The following is a 22154-nucleotide window of genomic DNA, read 5'->3' on the forward strand; positions in this document are numbered from 1 at the left end:
CAGCAACCCTCATCTTCCTTGGTAGTTTCCCATCCAAGTGCTGACCACAGCTGACCCTGCTTAGCTGATGTGACAAACTCAGGTTGAGTTCAGACGGACAGTTTGAAGCGGGAGGGAGACGTGGCAAAAAAGACTCGGAACACTTTTCACACTGCAGCGACTGATGCGGGAGCATACTGGGAGGAGGCGCAAGGGAGCATTCACACTGTTGGCCCGGAGGCACGGTTGTAAGGCGCGGCTTTTTTTGTAATCTGGAGATATGCGCTTATGCGCATGACTGCATAAGCAAAATGCGGCTTTGGCGTTCACACTTTGTTGGTGCACTTTCCAGGGTTTCCAGGAAATCGCACTTTCCAGGGCTTGCTACCACTTTCACCAGGTATATTTTAAACTCGGGAGCGAAGCGTTACAAGACCGGTTGAGTATGGGTGGGGAATGCAGGACAGATGTGCCTGTGTGAACAGCCCATTTAATCTGGTTGTGGAACGTTCCTCACATGCGCCTATATCGGGGCAAACTGTCCGTCTGAACTCAGCCTCGGGTTAAGATGGACTATTTAGGCTGCTAATCTCCCTATGAACACCCACCAGGAGTGGGCTTAAATAATGGACGCCTTACAACCACGGTTTTGAATGTACATTTGGGATCGTCAACCAGATTAACACAGTAAATCATGGCTAAATTGTTCTGTCTGCACCGTATCAGTGGAAAGGTTTCAATGGCCTGAAACCACAGCTCAGAAAAAATACTGGAAATGTCTGACATACTTACTTCAGTATAAGATTCAATTTCATATCTCCTGTAAAAACAGTACATGAAAATGTCAGCTCAACAGAATATCTTCATATCAGCGAAATTACTATCTACTCATACATTTGTAACACGTTAATCTCAATCCTCCTTGCATGAAGTACAAACGGCTTTTTTAAAAAATGGTTTCTGAAATTGTTATCAGTACATCAAGCAAGACAAAACACATACAAGGGTGGACCCCCTATCCACACACACATTCCACCACCAACAACAACGCTCAAGTAAGGCCTCCAATGTACCTGCCTTATATCTAGCTCACTGCAAACTTTCTACCGTCTTGGGCTTAGAAAGGTCTCTTGGGCCACAGTTAGATGTACCATTCAGTGTGGAGGGGAAGTAAGCCTATTTTCCCCAGCTGAAATTGACACAGCGTTGCGCGAGCACACATCCTTTGTAGCTGCCGGCTCAGCCTTTCACTGCCCAATCAGATAGCATATGGCTGAGTCGTTGGGTTTTTTTTGCCTTTTGTTTCTCATGCGCATAAATGTGGAATCGCACCCCCACACTGAGGGTTCCCCATGGAGTATGCGGTTATGCGCATACTGCTAAGCAAGTTTTTTTAAAAAGGCACCAAGTCGGGATGGAATGAGTAGACCATCCCGATGGCATGAGAGCGTGCTTGAGCGATCAGACAGGGGAAAGTCCGTCCATAGCCCGTTGGCAAGCATTAAGACTGGACTTTCCCCAGTGTCTTTTAACTCCGCTTCCATGGCAGGGCAGCACGGGGTGCTGATGGCTGCAGGACCTTTCCCAGATGTCGCTGTCTGATCATGCCCTTTAGATCCATAAGGCATTCTCGCTGAGTTGGATTTAAAGGCACATCTGACCACAGCCTTTTTGAGATTGTTTAATTGGAGATGCTGCAGATGGACTCTGGATACATGCAAAGTAGGTGCTTTAAGAGCCCTGTTTCTTCCTCAGTTATATTCTCTAATCCCCCCCCCCCAATATACTTCCATTGTGGAACTCAAACTGGTTGGTTCCTGAAGTGGGTAGTGAGGCTCTAGAATGCAGGATTCAAGATATTTTGTCAACTGCATTCAGCTAAAAGAGCACCATTTCCCAATAAACTTGTTAAATTACTGCTCACAGAATCCAGCGGCAGAATGCTGCTCAAACCAATCAACTGGAAAATCTGTAAGACATTCCCAGCATTCCAAGTGGCAGACGTAGGTACCTTCCTCCTAGCTTTTCAACATGCTGGAGCAAACAGCTGTAAAGATCGTTGCTTTTGCGGTTCAACTCTGCAAGGAGTTCGCCAAAGTAGCGGGAGTCCACCTGGTCATTTGTTTCTGGGATGCTCATCACCTAATGGGAGAAGATAAGGACACCATTAAGGCTAGGTCAGACATGCATCATGCACAACTCTTGATGCTTATGAGCTGAATGTGTGAAGCATTGCCATGGAAGTGTTGACAACGGGCAATGTGACACTTCCGCCTGCCATACTTCATATGTGAGGGCTAATCCTTGATGGCTCGTCCACATGTGAAAATCAGCACTTGATGCTGAAGGTGTGGTCCACTGGATGGAATAAGACTGCAGAATCCCAGGGCCTCGACCTGCACCACTGCAGGTACGTGTCGGGGGCAGGGGGGAAGAGGCACGTGTATAGAATACATATAGCAAGAACCTGCCTTTGAGTGCAAAACAAGCACAAAAGGAAGAGAATGGTTTTAGCCTAGCCCCCTCCCTCAGTGCTGGTTCTCTCTCTCTCTCTCTCTTGCTGTCAAGGCAAGAGAGGCTCATTCACGGCAGGCAGCTTTTTGATTTGTTCATGTAAAGGCACATTCCTGACTGATGAATTTTTCTGTCTCAGGGTGTTAACCTCCTAATTCTAGTGTCTATGTTCACTAGCACAGTCAACATGTTATTAGAATCACAGAGTGGGAAGGGACCTCCAGGGTCATCTAGTCCAACGCCCTGAACAATGCAGGAAATTCACAAATATCTCCTCCTCCACACCACCAGCGACCCCCGTTCAACGCCCAGAAGATGACGAAAAACCTCCAGGATCCCTGGCCAAACTGATCTGGAGAAAAATGGCTTCTGAACCACAAAGTGGTGATCGGCATGTAAGAAAGGGCCATGAGAACTAAGCACTTCCTGCCTTCCCTCTCATGATCTGCACAAGTTCACAGAGTCAGCATGGCTGTCAGATGGCCCTCTAGCCTCTGTTTGAAAACCTCAAAAGAAGGCGAGCCCACCACCTCTCGAGGAAGCCTGCTCCACTGAGGAACCACTCTAACTGTCAGGAAGTTCTTCCTAACATGTGTGAACTTAGCATTGCTAGAAAGAAGTTCTGCTGTTGATAAGCAAAATCACAATGCTTCAAACTCATTATTCCAGCCATTTTGTTCTGAGCTCAGAATTCGGAAAAGGTACAACCAGAGACAATATGTGTGCGTGCACCCCCAGAGTCTGCCCCCAACTGTTTTATAACAGGGATGAACATAAGGCAGATGATCACATCCAGTGGTGAGGTTCCAGTGGTCCACCAAACAGCTGTTGGTTGCTTGGATTCTTGCAGGGAGTGCTAAAGCTTGGAACAATCCTGCAATTATGATTTTAAGCAAGTCTGCATATTCGAGGACTGTTAGCATCAGTCAGTTACACCCTGGCTGTTGAGAGATCCTGAGATACATTTGCTTTAGAACTACAGATGCTGCAAATTTCAGAGTGGGCATGTCCGGCAAGCTGAATTTATCACATTCTTAACACTGCTAGAAAGAAGTTCTGCTGTTGATAAGCAAAATCACAATGCTTCAAACTCATTATTTCAGAGTGCGCATGTCCGGCAAGCTGAATTTATCACATTTACACAAACGCACATGTAAACACATGCAAGCTGCCTTATACTGAATCAGACCATTGGTCCATCAAAGTCAGTATCGTCTACTCAGACTGGCAGCAGCTTTCCAAGATCTCAGACAGAGGTCTTTCACATTACCCCCTGCCTAGTCCTATAACTGGAGATGCCAGGGATTGAACCTGGGACCTTCTGCATTTCAGGCAGATGCTCTACCACTGAGCCACGGCTCCCCCCGCCTCCGGAGGGTGGCCCCGCCCCCCTTTCTCGCCCTCCTTGCCCAGCGTGAGAGCGCTGCAGTCTCTCCTCACCCTGCCCGCCATGGAGGGGTCTGCCCCCCATTCCTCGGGCTTGGAGGCCGAGCAGGGCAGGGGGGCGGGAGGGGGCTGGCTCCCGTTGGTCTGGGAGTAGACGTTGCTGACCCTGGCCTTCTTGTGCTCGTCCTGGCCGCTGTAGACCTTGTAGCGGATCATGAGGATGATGACCACACCTGAGCTGGTCACCTGGTCTGTTTTGCTTGTTACCAAATGACTGCCAAACAGCTTCCTTTGAAACTGCATATGCATGAAAACACTGCCAATCCAAACAGATTAGCAGCCGTTAAGGTTGCTAAGGACTAATACTGGATGGCGTGGCGAGGGGTTGTATAAAACAGTTACAAACACTGTTTTAAAAAAATCTACAACTGATTTAACAATTTAAATCATTTTCTACTGACTGGAGCAGCGACAGCAAGGAGGGAGTAGAGTAAAACTCATCTGGGCTGTGTGAGAACAGGCATGCACAAATAGCCAATAAATGCAATTAAGTAAACTGGCAGATAGCCATAAACAGGGTAAGAAAGAGTCCATCGAAAAACTGGTTCCTTTCATGCTACTGGTGAACAGGACGTAAGTCCAACCAGCAGATGTTTGAGCGTCCTTATTTTTAACTTAAATAAAAACCCCTGCATAGGTAGACCATGAGGATTCTAGGAAAAAGAAAAGCATTCCATGCAAGACTGAAGTCAGGCAGGGCCTGCGACTGCACTTTGCTTGCCGAACCTGCAAGACCTCACAAAACAAGCTCAGCCAGATAAACACTTTGCATTTCTGACACTTGGTTAACAGGAGAAAGCGGCTCGTCTTGAGTTGCCCCCCCCCACACACCCCAAGCAGGCTTGGCTAAGCCACAAGCTTCAGTCCTAGCTTTCCCACAATGTACAGTCAATTTCTTGGAAGCCCCAGCCCCCAGAGCCAAGAGTCTTGAGCACAGTTCACATAACTGGGATCCAGCCTTCTCTCTCTCTCTCTCTGTGCTCCGCCCATTACATTTCACTGCTTAATTTGCTGCTGACAAGGCCTTATGCTGCCACAGCATGTACAAAAATTTGCCTGACTTTTCCCAGAAGCAAAGAAATGGATGTGGTGACTTAAGGCCTGATATCATCAGCAAAGAAACTGGGAGCAAAGCACGGTCCTGCAAGCTACAAACAGTGCAACCTCAGCAGTTAAATCGGGTTTTTAATTTTTTTTAAAAAGCCAAGTCAGCCACAAACCTGTCTGAAAAGCAGCATATCCTATTTCTTAGCAATCTCTTGCCTACAAATGGGGGGCGGGGAGAGCCACGGAAACAACGCCTGCATTATGAATTCAGAAGAATTGGCTTGACCGTAAGAGTATGGTTATCTTGGACCAGGCCTTCCTCCTACCCAGCATCCTGTTTCCCAGAGTGGCTTCTGGGAAGTCCACAAGCATGGCAAGGAGGTAACAGCTCACCTTCATCCCACTATTCACTTCCTACAAACTGAAGCCACAATGTACACTGCCTCTGAAGCTGGAGGCTCCATTTAACCAACATGACTAAGAGCTCCAATGAACTCACTGTACCAAAGAATTTATAAAGCAGAATGGTTCAGATCAACAATGTTCTCAAGTGAATAATGTTGTAGTTAATGTCTGTGGAATTCTAAGCAATCTTTATTGAATATTTTATTTCATACTGCTTTGTCCTGTAACTTTTTGACTTAATTTTATGTTTTTTCCAACTGCAGAGCTAAATGGCCGTTTTGCTAAAAAAACAGTATTCAAATAGATTATGCGATTGTGGATCACGTGCAACAGAGACCTTAGATCATCTTCTGTTATTTTGCCACCAGTGGATTGGCCCCAGATCCTGTTGGGTTACTCCTATTTCACATAGACATCACCTCCCTATGGAACCTTGGGTAATAACCATACTGCTAGCAGATGAGGACCCTGAAACGACTCGCTCGGTGTCAAAATATCTATCGATAGTGCTATTTTTAAAGCGGCTTTGAAATGCCGTAGGTAGTTTTAGGGATACAATTTTTTAAAATTCTAAAACTAATTTCCATAATAGATTTTATAGAGTTTAAGGAAGTCTATAATTTCAATAATATCATGGGATTTTATAGGGTTTAAGGAAGTCTATAAAATGTTGTCTATTAATATTGTTCATGAGTATGTTTATTAGTTTTTATTGTAAAAATGTTTGGTCTAAATTATCTTGTAATTATATGTAATGTGTTTTATAGTAGCTGATTGTATGTTTGGCTTAAGACCTCTGGTCAATGAAGCTAATAAATGAAAGGAAAGGACTTAATTTTGTCTGTAATATAATGCTGTGCTGCGTTGCTCTCCAGCCTTGTATTCCTGCAGTATTGTCTCTACTACACTGTCTTTTTTAGTGCCTTTACCTCCGAGGTTATTTGTTGTATGTATTGATTATTGAGGAGCTGCGGTGGCTCAAGTGGTTAAGACGCTGAACTGCAGGCTGTGGAAGGTCGGTAGTTCAGCAGTTCAAGACCCGGGTGCCGCATGACGGAGTGAGCTCCCGTCTCTAGTTCCAGCTCCTGCCAACCTAGCAGTTCGAAAGCAAGAAATTGCAAGTAGATAAATAGGTACCACTTCGGTGGGAAGGTAACAGCGTTCCGTGTGCCTTGGTGTTTAGTCATGCCGGCCACATGACCATGGAAACGTCTTCGGACAGCGCTGGCTCTTCGGCTTTGAAACGGAGATGAGCACCGCGACCCTAGAGTCGGATTCGACTGGCTTTCGAGCAAGGGAGACCTTTACCTTTATTGTTTATTTATTTTCACTCATTTTACAAATGTATGCCCTGCCTTCCCTCATAATGACCACAAACACAGCTAAAAATTAAAACATACATAATAAATTCCTATCTTAAAAACCATTAAATCCAACAAGAACACATCATGAAAGCAAAACCAGAGTAAAAGTACATACCAAAACATAAAAGCAATTAAAATACCGGAAGGAGGGATCACTGAAGGAAGGCAAACAAACAAAAGCCTTCAAGCAACAGAAAGGGACAGACGAGTCCCTCTGGTGCCACGACTGTGAAGGCCCCCTACCAGGCTGTCACCTACCTAATTTCAGAAGGCAAGGGCATCCAAAGCAGGACCTCTGAGGATGACCATACAGGTCAGGCAGGTTTATAAATGAATAGATGGTCCTATTAGACTGTTCTTACTGCACTGCTTCTAGTTGCAAAACCGCCTCGACTCACAGCCAGGCGATAAATGAAGTAAATAAATAACTAAAAATTAGGGCTGCCAGGTCCCCCCCCCAGGGGGGGGTTCCCGCCAAAAAGGCCCCCAACCCGCTGGTCTGGATCCTGCCGGCAGGGGAACCCAACCCCCAAAGTGGCCAGATCGGGCTGACGTGCCCAGCACGATGATGTCACCCGGAAGTGACATCATCATGCTGGGCACGTCACCGGGCGATGCTCTAGCAGTCAGCCTGAAAACTCTATGGTACCACAGAGTTTTTAGGCTGATTGCTAGAGCGTTGCCCGGCGACGTTCCGGGCGTGATAACGTCACTTCTGGGTGATGTCATTGCGTCGTGCGTGGTTTGCGCGCACGCGAAAAAACTCCCGCTGGACTCCCTCGCTATTATGCAGGTAGGACTTGGCAACCCTACTAAAAACAGCGTCATCCTCCCTAAACTCTCTCCAAGACACTTTTAAGGTCACCGTGTTATGTGTCAGCAGATCCTGTGCATTCATTGCTACAGCTTCACTACGAGCAAATCCTGGGGACTGTAGATGTATGAGATGGAAGCCAGAGAGATCTCTCCATGTCCCGACACAGACACAGTTCCCAGGATCTCTGTAGGAATGCACGTTGACAAGTGCTGAGGTTTTTGTGTACAAGAATCCACATCAGGGGTGAAGACAGGCTCAGATTCTGGCTTCGAAATATAGCACATGCATCCCTCCAGACCAGACAGAGAGCATTTAAGGATTCTGGTGCTTGCTGGCTTGACACCAAGATACAATTACAGGTGCTTAAGTCCCATCGATTTCCCTTTGTTTCAGACTCCCGAGACAAACTGTGTTTTGACTTTTGACTTTGGAGGAATTTAGAGGTCAGGTCAACAGACTGCCAGAGGCCCTGCCGGGGCAGACACCGCTCATTCTAACCAATCTACAAAAGGTACATCCACAGGGCAAAATTTTAGGAAAGGTGACAGCAGAGATAGAGGGCTGGGACCTGTGATCTATCGGCAGAAGGAGCTGACCATCAGAGATCTATCTCACATTTCCCTTTCCTAAAGCAGTCCCGGGAAAGTCTGTGCCTGGGATTGTGGGACCCATGGGCCAGGACACTGCAGTGGGGAGAAGGGATAAAAACCACCCTTTCGGCCTCTTCCATCAGCAGAGCTCTGTGGGTGGAAGAGGACCACGGAGAATTTTTGTCCCCTTCCCCTTCCTCACCGCAGCCTCCTGAGCCATCCACACAGGAACCACATCACCTGGGGAATAAATTTTCCCAGGATTGGAAAGGGCTGCCTAGGGAGCAGAAAGCAAGGAAGACCCAGGATCCTTGCATCCGTATATCAAGGAATCCAAACCAGAGACGGATAGATTCTATGTGCCAGGGAACCAGGAGTAGACAAAGGAGAGTCACCACAGTATGCTGCCTGCACGTTTCCAGAAGCATCTAACTATCTACGGAGAACAGAACACTGGACTAGATGGGTCAAAATATCCAAAAAGGCAATTCCTATGTCTGGACAGGAAGAATATTATAACATGACTTCCAGTGCCATCCAGAGCTACACCCTTCTGCGCCCGCTGACTTCCACCTTGAGTCTCAGTAAGAAAGACAACCTAGAGATGAAGTTAATCACTAACTCCAATGGCCTCAGAAGGGTATAACTCTACTTACGATAGCACGGTCAGAGAACTATTAAAAAAGGGGTGAGAGGCATTCAATCTACTGTTTTATGATAGCATGGTCAGAGAACTATTAAAAAAGGGTGAGAGGCATTCAATCTACTGTTTTATCACCTCGACAGATGTATTTCCTCAAAACTTCAGAATGCCACCTCTTTTACTGCCTAGACATTCATATCCTCCCACAAGATTAGCTCCAAGAATGAATGCTTCCCCCCCCCCAAAAAAAGAAGAAAACCACCACTGTGAAACAATGAAACATAGAAAGTATGTGTCATACCGGGTCACAGGTCTGAACGGTGACTCTCCTCACAGTGTTGTTTCCACCATCATTGACGCGAATAGGAGTCACGTCACACGGGCTGCCCGTCTGAGTCTGCTGGCACTGCTGGACCACCGTAACATGTTCCACTGGCTGGTTGACTTGATATTGGTCGGACTGCGTGTGCTGCTGGGCATACTGGTACTGTTTCTCCTAAAAGGAAATAGTCGTGCGTCATGCTCACGTCTCTCACAGTGTTACCCCAACCTATTCACTGTGCACTGGGCAACTGAAAAATATTAATACCCTTAAATAAGAAGCCTTAAGTGCTACAAGCCTTTCTGCTAGTTCTTTTGAGTCACTTGGGCCCAAAGTGGTCCATGTGTGATAGACAGAACAGAGGGAACATCTACAGCTGCCTATTTTTTTTTCTTTTTAGAATCTAATCCAGATTTTGGGAATTATCATTTTAATACCATTTATCTGTCCTAAAATAGATAAAATATTTTCCATATTGAGAGTTTTTGTTGAATGTCAATAATTACTGGGTTAAAATTATCTTCAATCTTTTTGAGGTATCCTATCTTAATACCTAAATAAGAGACATGACTATCTATCATCCTTGTCTTTTTTAACCAATTTGAAGGATCTCCTTTCAATAATGCTCTATTAAATGGCATTATCACAGTTTTGTCAGCATTACTATTACATCCTGAAACTTCCAAAAATGAACGAAAGATAATACTTAGGTGGTTACTAGATTGCTGGATATTTGTTAAGAAAATTACAGTATAATCTGCAAATAGCATTATGTTGTACAGAGGGGTTCCTATTTTCAAATCAGACACTAGATCTGAGCCTCTTATTGCTAATGCTAGGACCTCAATATACAGATTAAACAATAGAGCTGACAGTAGTCATCCCTCTTTTACCCCTCTATTTAGTGGGAAAGATCTTGAAATGACATTATGAATAGACAAATATGCTGAAGAGGTCATGTATATAATTTGAGCCCACATGTTGAACTGATAGCCACACCCAAAGATCTTGAGACATTTCAACAGAAAATTATGTTTGAATGAATCAAGTGCTTTTTCTGCATCCAGGAAAAGGAATGTAGCCTTCGGATATTTTACATGACTTAAACTAATATGTATCCTAATAGTTGTTGTTGCTAAACATCCGGGAATAAATCCTGATTGATCTTCATGAATACATAAGGCCCTTTAATGTTTTGCTAATATCGAGGTAATTATCATCCTTATACTAATAGCCAAGTTGCCCCCTCCGTGCGGATACTTAAATCAGCACGGAGGGGGCAGCTGGGGGGCCGGGGGAGGTTTGTGCACACGTGGGCCAATCCCCACGTGTGCACAAAAATAAAAAAAGTTAAAAAAAAATTCGGGGGGATGTTTAAATCCCCCCGAAAGTGCAAGAGCGTCTCCTGCTGTAGTGGGGGGGTAATTGAGCCAGGGGGTGGAGGAGATAGGAGAACCGGCGGGATAGGGGGGGAACTTACCTCCTCCTGCTGCTTCCTCCTCTTCCTCATAGTTGTGGAGTTCCCCCTCTCCCGCGAGTATCGCGGGTCCCCCCCTTGTATAGTCATAATTTAGTAGGCTAATCTGTCTATGTGAGCCTACAGATAACGAGTCCTTCCCTGGTTTCAAGATTACTATCATTTTTTATTCAGTCCATGATACTGGTAATAATTTATAGCCACTAAGAAAGGGTTTACCACCACTTCTATGAACCACTGATAGAATTCAGGTGTAATTCCATCAAACCCTGGAGTTTTATTCTTCAAAAATTTCTTAACATCTTCCTTAATCTCGTTTATGTGCAAAAACTGATTTAAAACATCTTTCTCTTCCTTTGATAGCTTAAGGTATCTTCAATTTAGAGACAGAGCTGTTAATTTTACTTAAATGAGGATTCTTTGAGGAATATAAATCATAAAGTTCCTCAAATTCCTTTATAATCTCCTTAAATTTATTTACAGTCTTACCTTGCTTGCTTCTAATAGCTGTAATTATATTTGCCTCCCTTTTATCTTAATTTAAATTAGGGTTGCCAAGTCCATCTTCCACCCCCAGCGGGGGACTTTGGGGGCGTTCCTGGAGGGGGCGGGGCATCCCTGACGTGATGACGTCACGTTGGGGACGTCCGCCCCCCCACCCACCCACCCGCCAGAAACAGCAGTTCCCTGCACTTAAAGGAGCTGGCATTTCCCCTTTAAGAGCAGGAGCCGGCGTTTCCCCTTTAAGAGCAGCTGGGTTTCCCTTTTAAATGCACAAAGCTGGCATTTCCCTGCAAGCCTCATCTCAAGCGGAGATTGGGCTTGGGAGGAAACACAGGCTTGGGAGGAAACACGAGTTCCACACACTTAAAGGGAGAGAGAGGGGTGGCTGTGGGTGTTGGGGGTGGGGCTTCCCCCGCTGGTCATCTGGCCGGCAGCGGGTAGAACCCCCCCCAAAAAACGGGGGACCCCTGGCAAACCGGGGGGGTTGGCAACCCTAATTTAAATGCAAGAAATCTGTTGGCTTTATTACTCCATTCAAAAAAAGTGTTGGACACGTACTGTTGAAGCCTAGCTTGTAGGCTTTATTACTCCATTCAAAAAAAGTGTTGGCGGGGAAAGATCAAATTTTTATTAACTCTTTCAAATTCATACTCCGCTAAAGGTTTTTCTGAACTCCTTTAAACTATTTCAGTGTTTGAAAGCTATGGTCTTTGCTTCTCTTCAAGTTTCTTTAGTTTATCTTTATGAATCTTTACCTCTTTCTCTCTATGGTACTTATAGCTAAACCTTTGGGGGGAAAAAAGCTTTGCCAGCCTCCCAAATAATTACTGGGGAAACACTTGAATTATTATTTATAATAAAAAAATCTTGTAGATCCTTCTGCATTTTCCCCTTATTCTTAAATTGTTTATTAATTCATTGTCTAAGTACCATAACCTATCTACATTTATCAAATAGCAAACTCAGCATTATAGGGCCACGGTTTGCATAAGACATTGTTTCAGTTGTAGCTTTTATAAAACCTATACGTTATCTAGATATCAAAAAGAAGTCTATATGAGAATATGTGTTATGAGCTGCTGAGAAAAAGGTGTAGTCTCTTTTCTCAGGATTCGACATTTGCCAAACATCCACAAACTGAAATTGTTTAATTAATTTTCTTCTTTAGATTTACCAATGCTTTCTCATTTCCCTTATCACTCCTACACAATCTATCTGGATTATTATTCATGTATGCCTAAAATAAAATCTCCACCCATGATAAGTGCACCATCTACAAATGAACCAAGAACTCTAGTTATTTCATTATTTTAAAAATTATCTTTTTAGTGTTTGAAAAATACACCTTAACTGCTATTTTTTATTTCTTAAAGACAACTTTTATACATAAATAACTACCTGCGGAATCAGCCAAAATACCATCAATTTTAATATAAATAACTCCTCATTGTTTGGACCAGAAGCCACATATTCCTCCCCTAATTTAGGAAAGTGCAGAAGATAGTTATTGCATTTCTTGATATGAGCCTCTTGAATGAAGATTATATTTGCTTTTTCTTTTCTTAATTTATAAAAAAATCTGTGCCTTTTCAAAGGTTCATTGAGTCCATTTACATTCATAGAAAAAATCTCTGAACGGTTCATCATAGGTTCTAGCACAAAACTTATCAATTAACAGTTAATTTACCCACTTCATATTATAAATAATGTTTTACTGTTTCCTCAGCTTCCTCTGACAACGGACTGACCAAGGGCTGGAAAATGTCCTCTGGGGCATCCCCCTCCAAGTCAGCCTTCAAACTGACTCCAGTACAGAAGAACGGGCTGAGTCCAAGGCATTTCCTTGCTCTCTTGGTTCTGGCTTTTTCAAGCTCGCTTATCTGCAGCAGATTTGGCTCATTCAAAATGGAAATCCAGGAATCTGAGACCATCTTGAGACCAGCTACAGCAGAGGTCCCCAATCTTTTTGAGCCCGCAGGCACATTTGGAATGTATGGTGGGTGCAGCGACAAAATGGCTGCCACAGGAGGCGGAGTCAGCCACAAATTATTGCTGCAGCTTCAGGAACGCAGTGCAAATCCTTGTACTGTGGTGGCAGTTGCTGACAAAGCAACATTTAAAAAAATCTGCACAGCCACTCAAATCTCCGATGGCCATTCAGAAGGCTTGCTGGGCAAAAGCCCTACCTGATCCCACCCACTTCTTTAAAACACTGGGCGGGTGCCAGAAAAGGTGCTGGCAGGCTCCATGGTGTCCGTGGGCCCCCTGCTGGGGACCACTGGGCTATAGGGTTGGTGGGTAGATGCCAGGACTCAATCTTTGGATAGGTCTTTCTGGTCCCATCTGCTTTAGTAGTCAGGGCTGCTTGCTGAACAGCTGTGGCCTAAGCTGCTGTCCCTCTATGCAGCAAAGCCAGGCCATCACAGCCAATGTTCAGGGAGGAAGCGGCTGGATCAGTTAGCCTGGCTCTCCGTTCCTGACTACCCGGAGTCCCTGCAGCCAAATGGCAAGGAAGGATTGTTGTGGCGACACCAAGGCTGTGCTGCTGCTTTTGTATAACGCTGCTTTAAAGCTTAGCCCCACCTGTCCACTCCACTTCCCCTTCCACTCCGTAAGCAAACAGCACAACAATGTCACCGATCTCCCGTACAAGGAAACTAACTCCATGCAAAAGACCTTTCTATCGTTCTGGGAAGTTAAGCACGCACAACGACACTATTAATTCAGGCCTTTCAAAGGAAGGCTTTTGTTCATCTGCTCTGCAGACAGCGCTCATTGCAGGAACGACACTGAGCCTTCTGTGCCGCTGAGCGAGTGTTTCTCCCTCCATCTCCACCCTCCTCCTGTAGCCAGAGAGAAACAGGTGGTGCTGCCTTTGTGTCCAGAGGTGCAGGGATTAATGGAAAGGGGGAGGGGAGCAATCTGGGAAACAGGCCCCTTTAGTGGTTCACGCACACAGGGCTAGATCTAGGCTTCAGGGGTTCTTAGCAAGATCCTGTCCAGCGCGACCCCTTCCAAGACAGCTGCCACACAGACAGAGAGGGCAGAGAAGCTGCTGGCTGCTGTTCATGGTTGCCAATGCTTTTCACTCAACCTATGCAGGTCAACAAGACTTTAGAAGTGGCAGATGCAGCCCTGGTGGATGGCAGCTGCTCCAGACAGCCCTTACGGCAGGGGTGTCGAACTCATTTGTTATGAGGGCCGGATCTGAAGTAAAGGACACCTTGTTAGGCCGGGCCATGTGTGTCATAAAACGTAATGCCAGGCAGCGGAGATATAAACTTTTTTTTACTTTAAAACATCAGCACTCTTGCAATATTCTGTTTATTTAACAGTGTCTGGTAACTGACACCTCTTGCTCTGAATTATTGCATCAAAATGTCTGTGCTGTTGGACTCTTGAGTATGCTGTTCAGGTGTGTATCTGTAAGCTGCAAACCTACGATGACGCAGCAGCAGCAGAACTGGAAGAAGAAGCAGAAGACAGCCAGTTCCACTGCGGGCCTGAGAGAAGCCCTCTGGGGGGGGCCTGATCCGGCCCCCGGGCCACATGTTTGACACCCCTGCCTTACGGTTGGCTCCAGCAGGTGTGTGAACAGGACTCAGTGGGATGCAGCAACCACAGTTGAGTGTCTTTTGGCTAAGTGAGAAGGGAAGGGAAGGAGACAGAGGGGGTATGGAGGGTGGCCAGGTCCAATCCTTCCCAGGGGGTCCAATACCACCCCTTCTGGTCCACCCTGAGAGAAAGAATAAGCTGCGAGCACTGCAGCTACACAATGGTACCCCCTCCAAAGGCAATGAGGCCTTGGTATCTGCTCAACAGTGCCGACCCTTACTGCCAGCCACACACACACAGCCGCTAACTTCTTTGATTAGCTCCCACTCAGCCAAAAGTCTATCAAGAGAATAAAACCACAATTTTTATTGGCCAAAAAAAAAATCTAAAAAGAAAAAACCTCTTACCTGCTCTGGATTTAGCAGCTCATACTTTCTTACTGTTTTTTCAATTATCACATTATTTCCCCCTCTTAGAAGTGGAGACAATGGCTCCTGGAAATACAAAACAACTGGTTTTCACTGAACGGTACAGCTATTATTTATTTACTTGGAAAGAAGAAGAAGAGAAGAGATTGGATTTATACCCCGCCCTTCACTACCCAAAGGTTTTCTCTGAGTGGCTTACAAACTCCTTTCCCTTCCCCTCCCCACAACAGACACCCTGTGAGGTAGGTGGGGCTGAGAGAGCTCTGCCAGAAACTGCTCTTTTTCAAGGACAGCTCTTATCAGAACTACGGCTTGCCCAAGGTCACCCAGCCAGGTGCAAGTGGAGAAGTGGGGAATCAAACCTGGTTCTCCCAGATTAGAGTCTGTGCACTTAACCACTACACCAAACTGGTGTGTGTGTGTGTGTGTGTGTGTGTGTGTGTGTATATATGTATATGTATATATGTGTTTCCATCCTCCCAGGCATTCAAGGTTGCTTACAAGTTCAATGAAACATAAAACTACAAATGGAAAAAAAAAATCAACATTAAAATAAGGAAAACAAACAATTGACAACACATTCTCCATGTGCCCTGGTCCTGGACTGTTCAGCAATTTTTAATGTCAAAACTTTGAACAGTGCCTGGAACCTGGGAGGCAGAGGACTTTGTATAGTATAAAAATATGCTCACTGAAGCAAACCCTGGCCCCTGCCACACGGGGGGAAATTGCTGCGGGCAAAGTGTAGCTTTTGAAAGCCGCACCAAAAGAGACACGCGGCGGCGGGATCACACAGATCCCCTGAGCCGCCGCGCAGTTCCTCCCCGGCACGATCAGATGCCGGGGGGAAGCCACTGAAGAAAGAGCGAGGCAGCCAAACTGCGCATGTGTGCGCTTGCGCAGTTCGGCCGGGAGCCTGGATTGCTACCGAAGACGAGCGCACCGGCTATCCCACGGCCACGCTTGCTGCGGCGTTCCAGGTAAGTCCTGCTCTTTTGCAGGTTCTTTTTTGATGCGTGCTTTAGGCTTGAAGGGATGGATCGGGGACGGGTGCACGCCGATTCCCAGATGTTGCGGTGTGCTCGCGCCGGTTTGCTGCGCCCCCGATCCGTCCCTCTCGCGGGCCAAAACCTTCCGTGTGACCGGGGCCCCTTTTAACCACCCAGCCTCTGGGTTCTCGACCCATTCTGGTTCCCAAAGGCTTTTCAAAGGCACCAACATAAATGCCCAATTCTAAACCCAGCTACATTTAAGAAACAATGAAGTGGCCCCAATTGGAACTCAAAAGCAAGGTGTTACACCAGAAAGTCTTAATATCGCTCGCACCAAACAAAAACAGTGAAATGTGAGTTCAACCACTTTGGAAGCAAAATGCTGAAGAATCTAATTTCACTTATCAAGCACACCAACTCCCAAGAGATTTAATCCCCCTTTTAGAAATGGACTGCAGCCCTGAACACACAACATATTTGCATGCATAGCTAACAACCACAGGTGGGGTGGACAGGACTGAGGAGGCGGACTCCACACCACTCTCATGATCAAGCACACGGGCCCCACCTACACACTCTTGGTTCATGTAGGCACAGCACTCGTGTGCATATAAACCAAGCATGGATAGACTCCCTCCCAGGGATCACTGCCTTTTGATTACTGATCATGTGAATAAAGCCCACTCACATATAGTTTGTTGGGCAGATACTTGCAGACAAAGGGTAAAGCCAGTCACAAGTGAGGCCAGCATTCTTGGTCCTGCTTCAATTCTATGCATGCTGCCCTGAACACACAAGATTGCACGCACAAGGACTGTGCAAATGACAGTTGCAATGAACTGATTTTCTTACCTGTTCAGGATTCTCTAATATAATCCTCCGGACAGTGCCCTGGGAATATGGGGACAGTTTCAAAGATGGAGACTGGACTTCCTGTAGAGGAAGAGAGAAAACGAATACTAAATATGGCAATGCAATAAGACACAAGAAAAAGGTGACAGGAATCCTGGGCATTTCCTTGGAATTGAGGCCCATCAGTTTCAAGAGACATTACTTCCAAGTGTTGGTGATGCAGAATGCAGGTTTAGAAGAATGAAACAGCCATCTTATTAGTTAAATAAGAACCCTGGAGTTTGGAACCAACATTGGAAAATACATCATTGCAAGAGAGAAAAGTTTGGCCAAAGGTGTATCATGTCAGCCTGGTTGTAACCTCCCCCATAAAAAAGCAAGAGATGTATCAGCCTGGCTTCCCAATCTTTCCAAAGAGATATAAGGCAACATAAAGACATGGGAGGGAGGCATGTTTCAGTAAAATTTAAATGGAAATGCTCAGTGGTGGTAGTAAGTCTGGACTTTGGGGCAAAAAGTATTTTCAATGGCTCGTTTATAATACTGATAATTTATTCTGTCATTGGTATGATTTTAGTGTACTGAATGTACATGTAAGCGGTCTCCAGCAGGTATCTAAACAGGCAGCACATGCATTTTCTAAACAAGCCAATAATAAATGGGCTCAGCAGAGGCCAACAAAACTAGGCTGTAGCTTTGCAAGTGTATATTACCATTTAAAGAGGGAACCTCCTCCCATAAATTCTTTAAATCCCGGGTCTAGAATGATATAAGTGCATCCCTGGCACTGGAGATTCAGCCAACCCTTTCCCTCCCAGATGCACAAACGTTTGCAGAAGCTGTGCATAGAGATGTGAAGGCCCGGGGGGGGGGGACCGGAAAAATTGGGGGGGGGGAACCATTTTTTCCCAAAAAAATTGGAAAAATGGAAAAAAGAAAAAAATGATTATGGTAAAAATGTCCATAGTCGTATTTTATGTTCCTAACGTAACAGAATGACTTTCAATCTGGAAAAGAAAAAAGAAGTGCTAATGTAGCATTTTTTCCAATTTTTTCCGAAAATTTCAATTTTTTCCCTGAAAAAAACCAAACGGGTTTTTGCCGAGCTTCAAAATTTCCGGAAATTTTACATTTCTAGCTGTGCAGTGGGAATAAAGAGGAATGAAGGTGTTTGAAGGACCGCGGAGCCTACAATCAGAGTCTGTTGGTCAAACAGGATTTTCAGCCAGTGAAAAAAGGAGCTGTTTCCAGAAGCTTTATCAAGTTTAGGGTTTCCTTCCCTCCACTCTCTTGGAACAGCCATCACCATTTTAAATTAATTGGATTAGCAACTACTTAAAATAATTGATATTCCTAGATTTGAAAAACTAAGCTCTTCCAAATGCGTAAAACTAAATGGCTGTCTTGTTTAAAAATCACATCTGCTTGTTTTATTTTTCAAACGTACAGCCTGCTTTTGTGCTTAATAAGCCCACAAAGTAGCTCACATACTTTGAACACATCGACATAAAAATCCAAACCCTTCCTAAAAACACAAACACCGCCTCAAATAAAACAAGCCAGCAATGAAAAGCAGAGGGAAACGTTAACAAAGGATCATCCAAATACCAAGCAAAATATAATTGTTTAGGCTTTGGGCCCTAAAGATAATAGTGTGGATGCCCTACCCTACCAATAGCTCCAGCAGGGATATTCAACCAGAAAGGTGCTGCCACTGAAAAGGCCCTACTTCTAATCACTGCCTGTCTGGATTCTGAGAGCAGGATCTCAAAGACAATCTCAGAGAATGGGCAGGTTTACATGGGAGTGGATGGCCCTTCATGCACCCTACTCTGAAGCTGTTTAGAGCTTTCTGGATAAAAACCAGTACTCTGGGGGAGAAAAGGGGGAAGTCAAAACAGATCTTTAAACATGGAAATAATATATTCTGGGTGGAGTGTCCCAGTGAACAACCTGGCTGCTATACTGAAAACCGCTGCAGTTCTGGGATCACCTGCATTATTTATCTGCAGAAATCAGTGAAGCAGAGTTGAAAAATGTAGTTTATTCTATTGATATCCCACCTTTCTCCCCAGTAAAGATACAAAGTGGCTTACATCCTCCTCCTCTCCTCTGTTTTATCCCCACAACAACCCTGTGAAGTCGGTGCCTGGCCCAAGATCACTCAGCAAGTTTTTCTGCCACAGTGGGGATTCCAACCCAGGTCAACACTTTAACCACTACACCATGCTGAACTTAGCCTGCTCACAGGGCCAGCTCGCTCACTAGGCGAACTAGGCATTCGCCTAGAGAGTGCCGGCCCTTGGGGCGCCAAACTGCAAACACCAAAAGCCCTGCATTTCCACGGCTGGGTGACCCCTGCCGCCACCTGCCTCCTCTTTGGCTGGCTACCTTCTCCCTGCCTGCCCCCTCGGCTTCCCAGCGGAGTGCTTCTCCTCCTCCTCACAGCCAGGGACTGGCAGCTGCAGCAGCAGGGCCAGGGGAGCGACGGCTTGTGACGAGTGCTCTGCCAGTCAGCCTCTTCTCTGGGTGCCCTGACGAGGTGCGCCAAACTGCACCTGCCCCCCGCTGGCTCTGACCAGGGGGAGCGCAGGGGGGGGGGGCATGAGGGGCGCCAGAAGGGATCCTTGCCTAGGGTGCAAAATAAGCTGGGGCCGGCCCTGCCTGCTCAAACACTTGAAAATGCACTCTGGAGTGTGGAGAGATGAGCACTCTCCATTTAAACAAATGGAGAAGACTTTGGAAGCAGGGAAACTGTACCATCGCTGAACAGGGACAGACATCTTTGATGGACACAAGCCAGTATGTCTCCAAGTTTAGTGGAAGCCTATGGGAATAGGCTGTAGCTCAGTTGTTCATCATGTTCTTTGCGTGCCAAAAGTCCAAAGTTCAGTCCTTGTGATCTCCAATTAAAAGAGTTTCAAGCAGCAGAGCTGGCAAAGAACTCTGCCTAAGACCTGAGAAAGCGGCTTGCAGTCAGAGGAACTAATACCAGTGTACATGAATTAATGAACATAAATTAACGTACATGAATTGATGATCTGAGGAAGCTTCATACAGTCACTTGCACAGAAACGAAGAAGAGTTTGCCCCTACTGAGCCTACAATGGAATGGCTGGGCGGGGGACACACACACGACATGTGTCTTTCCTTCCTTTCTTTATTGCCTGCCACCTACGGAAGGTGATGAAAATCTGTTGATGCAGCCAGAAAGAACTGCATTCCCAGTAGAAGCAGAGGGTCTTGCTGGGGCAGGTAGCTGATCATGCAACTTTGGGTGGAGTCGATTATCCCCACTAAAATCTGTTTCTGGCACTCGTTAGATGGTGGAATCAGCCGAGCTGGATCACAGGAGAAGTTCCAGCGCGGATCGATGCCAGGAGGATCATCACTCGTAAGGAAGGCTTTTATGGCTTGCCAAAACAGTGATTGCTCCAGAGGCAATTCTGTGTTTATTCCTTCACCTGACCCAGTCCTAGGTAGGTTTCACACCTGTGAGGTCTGTCAGCTCTGTAACACAGGACAACTTTCCTCAATAAAGTGTCGTAAAAAATTGGGGCTAAACAGTAGCTTCTCCCTCATCAATATAAATCAGAGTGCTTATTCACCCATTAAAATAGGGAAGAAAGCATGAATTCAAAGAATTCAAAGAGGGCAATGATAGTTCACAGAAGTTGAGCATGCCCACTGGTTTCAGATTATGCGCATGCATATAACCTCTTCCAATTAAATCAATGGGATATGGAAGGGCTTAATCTTGTCTGGATTATGCTCAATATTTTGCTTTCTGGGCACAATGGCCACAATCCATTTTACCTGCAACCTCAGATATGCAGACGATACCACTCTAATGGCAGAAAGGGAAGAGGACCTAAAGAGCCTCCTGCTCAGGGTAAAAGAGGAGAGTGCAAAAGTGGGCTTGAAGCTCAACATCAAAAAAACTAAGATCATGGCATCCGGCCCCATCTCTCCTTGGCAAATAGAAGAGGAGGTCGTGAAAGTAGTGACAGACTTCACGTTCCTGGGATCCCAGATCACCGCAGACTGTGACAGTAGCCATGAAATTAAAAGACGCCTGCTCCTTGGGAGGAAAGCGATGGCGAACCTAAACAGCATGATAAAAAGTAGAGACATCACCCTGCCAACAAAAGTCCGCATGGTCAAAGCAATGGTATTCCCAGTAGTCATGTATGGCTGCGAGAGTTGGACTATAAGGAAGGCCGAGCGCCGAAGAATAGATTCTTTTGAACTATGGTGCTGGAGAAGACTCTTGAGAGTCCCTTGGACTGCAAGAAGATCAAATCAGTCAATCCTAAAAGAAATCAACCCTGACTGTTCCCTGGAAGGCCAGATAATGAAACTGAAGCTCAAATACTTTGGCCACCCAATGAGAAGGGAGCACTCACTGGAGAAGACCCTGATGCTTGGAAAGATTGAAGGTCAAAGAAGACGGGGACGGCAAAGGATGAGATGGTTAGACAGTGTCATAGATACAACGAACATGAAATTGAGCCAACTTCAGAGGACGGCGGAAGACAGGAGGGCCTGGCGGGAGCTGGTCCATGGGGTCGCAAAGAGTCGGACTCGACTGTGTGACTGAACAACAACAACAAATCTTTCTAAAAACTAGCAGGACTGTTGCATACGTTTTCACAGAAGGGACATTCCTTTATTAGCTATCGGCAATTCTGAAGTAGGTCAACAGATCTTACACTTCGAATTACCGCATCTTCTTCTTTTTTTGCTATGCGAGAAGCCTTCTGCAGTTGTTCTAAACCGCCTCTGATAACAAACGAGTCAGAACACAAACTCAGAGGAGAAGGGAATGTAACAAAATGTTGATAATTATAAATTGGGAAATGTCAATGCTACAAATATCCCTGCTGACTTGGCCCAGAGCTAGACGGGTGCCTCCACCTCGCTTACCGCCACAGCCTTTCCCGTTCTGATGCTAAAAGTTTGCACTGACAGGAATAATCTACACAAAACACACAGGGCAATTTAGAAACAATTTTTTTAAAAAATCGCTAGATAAATATTCATATGCACAGGGGTCATTCCGTAGAAAAAGAGGTGCAGGAGCTCATTAACATAACTCATTTGCATATGCCACACCCCCTGACATCACCGGACGTGTGTCAGAAGGCAACACCCACTGCTCAGGCTCCACTGGACTGTTTTGGATTGCTAGCTATCGGGGGGGGGGGGGAGAGGGGCGA

At 45.6% G+C, this 22154-nt stretch overlaps 1 protein-coding gene and 1 non-coding gene across 2 annotated transcripts in view; both read right to left on the reverse strand.

Annotated features, from left to right (window-relative positions):
• The window catches only part of POF1B (premature ovarian failure, 1B), an 84084-nt gene that overhangs the window by 15534 nt on the left and 46396 nt on the right, over positions 1-22154 (reverse strand). Inside the window, exons 12-16 of the mRNA XM_015417891.1 lie at positions 16936-17016; positions 15071-15157; positions 9107-9301; positions 1991-2121; positions 772-799 (exon numbers count right to left, since the gene is read on the reverse strand). Coding sequence (XP_015273377.1) covers positions 772-799; positions 1991-2121; positions 9107-9301; positions 15071-15157; positions 16936-17016 — 522 coding nt within the window. The remainder of the gene's footprint in view (positions 1-771; positions 800-1990; positions 2122-9106; positions 9302-15070; positions 15158-16935; positions 17017-22154) is intronic.
• Positions 3784-3855, reverse strand: TRNAF-GAA. Its single transcript has one exon. It is a non-coding gene; the product is annotated as a tRNA-Phe (tRNA).

This window comes from Gekko japonicus, unplaced genomic scaffold (genome assembly GCF_001447785.1).
Source record: "Gekko japonicus isolate JY-2015 unplaced genomic scaffold, Gekko_japonicus_V1.1 scaffold585, whole genome shotgun sequence".
In the NCBI taxonomy this organism is placed as follows: domain Eukaryota; kingdom Metazoa; phylum Chordata; class Lepidosauria; order Squamata; family Gekkonidae; genus Gekko; species Gekko japonicus.